The 8,274-nt window shown below is 39.2% G+C and overlaps 1 protein-coding gene across 1 annotated transcript; it reads right to left on the bottom strand.

Moving 5' to 3' along the window:
- Positions 1–6,243: 6,243 nt before the first annotated feature.
- On the bottom strand, positions 6,244–7,382 carry Send1 (Spermathecal endopeptidase 1). Its single transcript, XM_002052292.4, has one exon. The coding sequence runs from the start codon at positions 7,359–7,361 to the stop codon at positions 6,339–6,341; it is 1,023 nt and encodes a 340-aa protein (XP_002052328.1). The 5' UTR covers positions 7,362–7,382; the 3' UTR covers positions 6,244–6,338.
- Positions 7,383–8,274: the final 892 nt, after the last annotated feature.

Here is an 8,274-nt window from a genome sequence, read left to right as displayed (position 1 = left end):
TGTGTAGCCAAGCCTCCACATGCTTCCCCAGTTCGGTTGACTTCCCCCAATGCAATTTACACTCTCAGCACTGTGCACAGTTTGGAAACCTTTTTGTTCAACTTGAAGACCAATTTGTCGTCTAGAAATGCTTCGTGAGGAAGCAATATAACTCACTCTTTGTGTGTGTGTGTTGCTTTGAGACTGTTTTGCCGCCCAACGTATCCCACTTAAAAGGGGTTAAAGAAAAGAAGAAGAAAAAATTAAAATAAAATCTGTAAAACTACTGGTTGAAAGGTGCGTGCATAACCTCACAAATGAGACCCTGGGTAAAACAACGACAATGACTCGACATCAGTACTCAACGGCAAGGGTTGGAGAATACTTAAAGTTTTCGGATTGACAATGCGCCCACACACTCATAAAAGTTTATGTGAACACGCACTTAGGTCAGCAGATACTTATGTATCTCTTATGTATCTGTAACTTGTATATTGTATCTATTCCTTTTTCACAATTTTATGGTATTTTTATGGTGGACAAGTTTTGTATTTTGTATTTCCTGTTCCTTTTTGCAAACGCGTCCTGTTCCAAAGCTTTAATGTATTTAAATTTGAAAGGTCTGCCGGTCATCAGTTTTAGCATCTTTTTATAACTTGTTGTCTATGTAGGATTCAGGTCTATGCTGTTAAAGTGTTTAAAGTTTAAGGATTAGGGAAAAGCAACCTTTTACTAAGATTACTAATAATAGCCAATAACAAAGCAGCAATCCAGAATTGAAATTATTTTAATGATACTACGAATCGAACTTTAAGTCAAACTAAAGCATCCGAATCGAACCATATAGAAGACAGAAGAGTTCAGCTATCTTGGGAACACCGAAGATTTAATGTCCTTGTGGAAATATTGAAGCTCGTAAATGCAGCTTTTGGTGATAATATCTTGGAGAACTAAATATTTATTTAATATACTTATGCAACCCTTATAAGTTCATATAGATGCATAGCATAGTAAAACTGATAAATGCCGAGTTGGAGCTAGATATCTTGGAAAACAGAAAAGTTGCTCAGACTAGAGCCCGATTCTAAGGGCCATTCATGCCGCAGATATATTTGGACTTGATTTGTCATATAAAAATTAAGTTTGATCAGATACAATGTCATGTTGTATTCAATTTAAAAGCATGACTAAAATTATTTGGTTTGGCCCTGCTCGAAATCTAACGCGACAAATTTTTGCAAGGAGCACTTTCTTATAACCTACTCTTTTTAATTCCCATGTACTTTGTTTGACTCTGCAGCCCTGGTTGTGGACGGAATCCCTGGTGGCAAAGCATAAGTTCCCGTAAGTATAACTTGCAAACAAATATGTGTGTGGGTGTGTGTGTACATGTATTTGAATTTGGCTTCTTGTAGGTTCACTTCTACGCCCTGCTGTGGGTCATGTCCATTTTTGCGGTGTGATTTTATGTGCAAACTTAAATTATACAATTTGGAAGCCAGGAAAACATTTTTATGCCTCAGGTTTGTTGTTGTTCTGGGTGGTGTTGAAAGGGACAATGAGTTGCTAAATGCTTTGAATATTCTTTTGGCCATTGCTTGGGCTGCATGCATAATATACATATGTAAGTACGTTATGTAGCCAGGATTCTTTTCCTTCGAATCTGGCCACACTCACACACTTCCACATACGCATTATAAGGGATACAAGAGCTTTTATGTGCTGACAGGTTGAGTGTGTCATGTGGTTTTTCCTGGGAAGAATACTTTTTGGCCTGCTGCTGCTGTCACTGAAACCAAGAGTTTTGGTTTTCCTCTAAAATTGGTTGATTTTGCTTGGATTTACTAAATAATGAACATTTTGTTGGTGGAAAATACTTTGGACTCATTCTTTTGAAATAGAAAATTGTTTTATGCTATGTTTTTTTTTATTCTTTATTGGATTCGAAAATTCAATTTGTTCCGTACTTTTGCCAATGTGAACTAAAATGATATTCAACAAAACAACAGCAAATACAGCATTTAATTATCCAAATGGTATTTTAAAAAGGTTTCTTAAAGCAATCAATATTAAGTACTTTGCCCAAAGTTTACTAAAATATAATTTTCCCAATGAGTTTCGGCAGAGGATCAGTTAATAACTTCAGGTAGAGTCCATTAAGTATATACATTTATCCTCCCCAATAGCTGAGTCGAAACAGGCATTCATTAAATTCTTATATACTGTACTTGTTAAATTATGGAACAAGCCACACACTGCGTATACGTAATACCTTCGTAATTATGTATACCACTTAAAATTTTGTATATCGATTAACCGCTTAGAATGTAGAGTTTCATTATGCATATATCTATCAGCAATACTATGCATATATCTATCAATATGGACGTATTTGAGTCTTATTGAATCTATCTAATTTTGGGTCGTGTTTGGGTGTTAATAGCGTAGTCTTTAAATTGTACAGGGGCAACACTTCCAGTCATTGGCAGAGCCTTATCCTTATCTCTCTAACATGTCATGCACACATGTTTACACTTGTGTCCCTAGCTTATGTCTATCTTATTTTATAAATATTTACACATTTTGGTGTAATGTTCTAAGGATCACTCGGAGAGCTTGGAAGAAAGCATGATCTGCGAGCCCATATGTTTTCATCAATACACCGTGTATGCGTAAGTGTGCCCTCTTTTATTTGCGGTGTTACGAGTATATATATATATATTTTTTTTAAATGCATGTAAAATGGACTAACTGGGAGATTTTTTCGCTAGCGCTCTTAATCGTAAGCCTCTTGGAGCTTATAACAAAGTACGCACTTTGTTAACATTAAACATAAAGTCAGCAATAAAGCGATGGCGTCTGCTGCAAATGGTTGCTCTAGCGCTTGAAGTTATTTTTGTTATTGCCTTTACAACTTTTTCTTTATGCCCACGTGTACAAACAGTTATGTGTGAGAGTGTGCTACATTGCATTGCACTCAAAATGGCGTTAAGCTCGTAACAAAAGGCAACGCAGCGCAACAAGCAAACAACAAGAGCACAAAGCTCAAGAGCGTATAGGAGAGTGGGAGACCAGAAGCTTCGCCTTAATTCAATTATGTGTGTGTGTGTGTGTGTGTGGCCAGACGTGCAAATATGCGAGCAAGTGAAACAATGCAGACCTCTGTCCAACTATTGCCCAGGCTCAACTTTGTTATTGTTATTTTTTATATGGCGCGCGCATTTTTACAAATTAAAAGCGAGGTCAACTTGAACTCCCGGCCCGGCAGGCATTACACTGTCCAACCAGGTTTTTCAGTGTTTCGCCCATTATCATTGTCAGTGTTGCCATCGTCGTTTACGCAACCACAAAATGTTGCCGGCACGATCCACAGCAACGAGAACAACATTTATGGAAACTATTTGCAAATGCAAACTGTATCGCAAACAAATGCAACGCTGGGCACATTGGCTTACAGAAAACGAGTGCCTGAAGCACAAGTTGCCACTGACTTCCGTAACTGGGTCCAAGATGCGCGAATCGGAGCACGTTTCATGTTAAGTATACAAGTACATATATATGCTATCCATATGTATCTTACCCAAATAACAACAGTACCCGGAAAGGCAGTTTCTACCCAGTCGCCAACTGTGGGGCAGGTCAGGACGCAGAAATAGCAAAGAAATCGTAAATTGAAACAGCTAAATGTAGTAGCTATCGAATTTAAAATACTCTACCGGGCATATTAAATTTAATTTTAAATTAAGATTTAAAAATGATAATACTTAAGCTGTGTCAATGATTGTCAATATAAGAAAATTAAGAAAAACCTTAGGTTAACTGAGCTTTAACATTTTATAGGATATATGTTTCTGCTATGTTTTATTATTAATCAAATGTATTTCACACCTGTTACATTAATTTTTTAACTTGTGCAGCTTTCTGTCCTATACACCATATAAAAACCAGTTAAATAAGAAAGAGTAACTGGCGGAGGCACTCTTCTACTTCAGTCTCAAGTTTTACCCACGCGCAAAGAGAATGGCAAATAAAAATCAGATTCGTCCGTGGCCAAGTCTCAGACAGGGGGGAGGGGGGAGGTTTAGGTAAGGGAAGCGAGCTGGGCTGGGCAAGTCATGGCAATTGGCCGCCTTCTGTCTGACGCTGTTAACCCTGCAAGTTATGCATTCTTAATTTAATCGCTGGAAATTGACTCTCCAGAGTGCGAAGCTTGGCAAGGCTTAGCACAGCTCCCGGGGCTCTGTCTTTTTGTATGCTTCAGCTGACTCCTTAACTGGGTCTGTCGAATGAGCAATTTTGAAAAGTTTGCTGCAGAGATTGGACATATATCATACGATTATGATTATATTGCATAGTTTGCAATATGCAATGGCTTGGAAAGCTTTCTGCCCAAACAGACATTAAGCTCCGCAGATATTACAAACTTCCCCACACTTGCACACAACAAGTATGCAAATAGTTGCCAGACGTTGCCAAACTTAGTTTTGCAGAGAGCGCAACTGTCTGTGCAACTTAAGAAAAAGGATAATTTAGCTGCAATTTCGAGGGGCGCCAGAGAAAATTTAAATTGAGCTAGCTTTCGGTTACTCGCTGAAAGTATTTAATTGCTTAGTTTATATCTAATTGATTTCTTTTCACGAACTACTATTGAAAGAACTGTGGCAGGAAGCGACTCGTGTGTTTGTATGCGTTTTTGTTTATGTATTTATAGAAGGCAGCTAGTAAGCTTTCTGTTGTTAAAAATGTATAAGTATAAATATTAATATATATAATATATATACAATTGGAATTCAATTTATGTGTATGCATTTGTGTGTATGTGTGCACATATATGCAGAAGTTCTTGTAATTTGCCCTAGCTGCAATAGCTTTAATAGCTTTTGTGTTTCTTCACAGATCTTGATGAGATAGTTATAAATAAATACCAAATAGCTATAAATAAATTTGGTGACTTAGAATTTAAGTGATTTGCTTACAAAACTGAATTTCGATATCGATCTCAAAGTCGATAGTCTTATAAAAATAATAAACGAAAATGAAGAAAGCCCTTGAAAAGAAATAACAAAAATATTGACTATCTTTAACTTGGATTTGACGTCAATTTTTGTGCTATTTTGTACGAAATTATATTTTTCGCAGTTTTGCTGCAGTTTTCTAGTTTTGTCAAACTCTTCTGCTTGGACGCAGCTGTTGATTTGCTGCGTTGACATCGCTTTTAATTTATAATGCAATCGTGCGGATTGTCGCCTTTTGGGCCTGTGTGACACCCAATGCATGTGTGTATGTAAATGGATATGGGGAATATGGCTAAGCACGCGTGTTGTGTCGCCGTCTGCCGTGCTGTTGTCTTCTGTGTTTGTTCTCACGAGATTTACAACGTGACAGCGCACAAGGCGAGGCAGTTGTCCCTGCAGGTTGACCCAGGCGCAACTGCCACCTGCCACCTGGCAACTGGCAACTGGCAACTGGCAACTGGTGCCGCACAGTGCCTTGGGTAATGTCATCGACGGCGCTCGCAACACGTGCCAAGGACACTGATTTATATGTTTTGCATTTTTGTTTTATTAGCGTTCCGTATCTTTCATCCCTTGCCATGGCAACGTGCGTGGCATTAATGAGCCGCCACAATACAGATCCCAATACCAATCGTAATGCTAGGCCCAGGCCCAAAACTATGGCACTACAAGTTGTATTAAGGGTCCATTTTAAAGCGGACGCCGACTGCGCAAATTAAAATTGGCATGAAATAGTCATAAATTGCGCAATGGCGCATTCAAATTTTCCAGCATCAATTTAAAGTCAGCTTCATTTGAATTTTCAACAAGCAGACAAAGCTGCGGGGGGAGCAGCTCGTGCAGATAAATGTATGGAGCCGTCCATAAACCCAACAGCTGTGGCCGTCTCATGGGCGGATGTTGCATGCAACTGCGACGGAAATGGCTGCGCATATCCAGGGGCAACCCAATAGTTTGCGGTGCTTTGAATGCGTCGCATTTGCGATTCACGGAATGAATGGATTTCTATGAGTTCCTGAAATCACATTTACCTCCAATATAGCTAAACGAGTTCCAGCAAACGCTTTTGACTGCATTCGGCGTGAAAACTGTTTGGTGAAAATGTTTGTCCACATCTGTACAATTAGGTATTGGTTTGATGTTTGTAATTTTTTGTAACGCTAGAGAGAATCAAAAACTTTAAGGTAATACAATGAAACGAACTGCACGAAAATTAATATTAAAAAAATAGAAATATATGTCGTTAGTTTATTTTAGTTTTATCATTTTGTACATATTTATAAATCAAATTATTACTCAATTTGGTGAAGATACATGTGCATTAGATTTTGATTCCCAATAGTGCTAATCTTTATTATCTGAAGAGTCGGAGAGAGTGGTTGGAGAAGTAACTGTTGTTGAGTCTGTTAATGTTGTCAGAATAGTCGTTAATTCTGTAATATCTTCTGCAGCAGTAGTAACAGGTATTATTGTAGTTAATGGTTTTTTCATAGTAGTAGTTAAAGCTGAAGGCTTTGACTTCGAAGTAGTTGAAGACACTTTTGTAGTAGTTGTTGTAGAAGACTCTGTTGTGGTTGGTCTTGTTGATGGTCTCACGGTTGAATCTTGTTTCGAAATCAATCTGATCGCCTCTAAAATCCAGTCGCGTTGCACAGCCACATTGGCAAAAACAGTGGGACCAAAGCACATAAACTTTCCAAAAGAAACAACGCCCACAAGTTCTCTATTGACAACGAGCGGACCACCAGAGTCGCCATTGCAAGCGCCTTTCTTCCAATCAAAGGCGCAGACCATATCGTTAGTTATTAACCCAAAGTTGATTTTCCAGCATAGTTTGTGGCTCATAATTCGAAGTCGTACGCTTTGCAATTGCGTTGGTGGCGCAGCCAGTTTTTTACTGAATCCCCAACCGGTTACTGTTGCGAAAGTTTTTCTGCTAGGTGTTGTCTGGGCCAGGGCTATAGGCTTTACGCTTTTTCCAAATGTGAGGGGCTGACTCAGGCGTATTACGGCTATATCATTTGCATACGATGGTCTGTTAAAGTATTCATGGCTGAGAGTTCTGGTTACCCCGACCAAGGTACCACCCGAGTTATGGTACGTAGAGCCAACTCGGACTCTTAGATCCTTAGGGAGCCTATTTGCAACACAGTGTGCAGCAGTAACAATGATTTCTTTGCTGTAGATAGAGCCCCCGCAGACGTGCTTTCCAAGATATTGCAGGGAGATCTGCCAGGGTGCGTTCTCGATGACTTCATTCGACCCACCAACAATGCGATTGCTCGTAAAGGTTCCATTGAAAGCAGGCTCCTGGTGGGCAGCCACTAGAGCGATTGTCAAAAGCAGCAGAAAACACTTGAGACACATTTTTCACACTGTGTTTAAAGATTTTTTTCTGACATACTGACAAGACCATTCGCTTTTATAGGCAAAAAACCATTGACGCACTGGTAATATATCATTGCACTCTACTGGCATTTTAATAGAATTTAGTTATCGAAAGCTCTAAAAGTAGTCAGACTTATCTTAGACTGTTCATATTTTACATATTTCTCGTTTAGGGCTATCAACTTTATGGTTTTTAGATATGGAAACCACTCATTTGGTTGCTTACTTAAAAATGTTTCAGAATAAGCCGCGAAAATAAATTTATTTTGTATTTCCTTATGAGCATATTATTATTTGCACAGGTAAGACTTCTCAGTATCATTGCAGATTTAACGATTTAACGGCTTAAGATTTATTTAGAGTATATTTTGTTATCGTTTCTTTTTATCGAAGAGAAAAGCTGATGAAAACGTTTTTCAGAACGTCGTCTTATGAGGTGGTCTGTATGTTGCGGTCATATCTTTATCAACAAGCAGCCAACTTCGCCATCAGCCATCGAACAAAGCCAACAATCCGCGGCGCGCTTTTCATTTCAATTTGCCAGCAAAGGCCTTTGGGCGATAGAGCGATGGCAGAAGGCAAAAGATTTGTGGACAGATTGGCCCGCCTGGCTATGAGGAGGAATTCGGGCATTTTAGCCAATTTAGTGGCTTTAGATGCGAATGCACATCTGTAGCAGCTGCTGACGCCGCCTTCATTCAATTTTTGCCATGCCCACTTAAGCATTTTGAATGCCAAGTGCATTGGATGATGCTTCGCTGGCTCTTGGTCTGGTTTAATTGGGCGCACGCAAAGCGATGGGATTCACCCCGCCAGCTCGGACCTGCATAGGCGTCAACTTGACGAAAGCACCTGCAGAATTAGCTCAATCGGCAGCTGGCCTCCTGCCAAA

The sequence above is a fragment of the Drosophila virilis genome, chromosome 4 (assembly GCF_030788295.1).
Source record: "Drosophila virilis strain 15010-1051.87 chromosome 4, Dvir_AGI_RSII-ME, whole genome shotgun sequence".
Lineage (NCBI taxonomy): Eukaryota > Metazoa > Arthropoda > Insecta > Diptera > Drosophilidae > Drosophila > Drosophila virilis.
The sequence above is the reverse complement of the archived record's forward strand: the minus strand, read 5'-3'. Positions and strand labels throughout refer to the sequence as shown.

Bases quoted from the DNA above. Each gene is read 5' to 3' on its own strand.
- Send1 (XM_002052292.4), bottom strand. From the start codon at position 7,361: ATGTGTCTCAAGTGTTTTCTGCTGCTTTTGACAATCGCTCTAGTGGCT.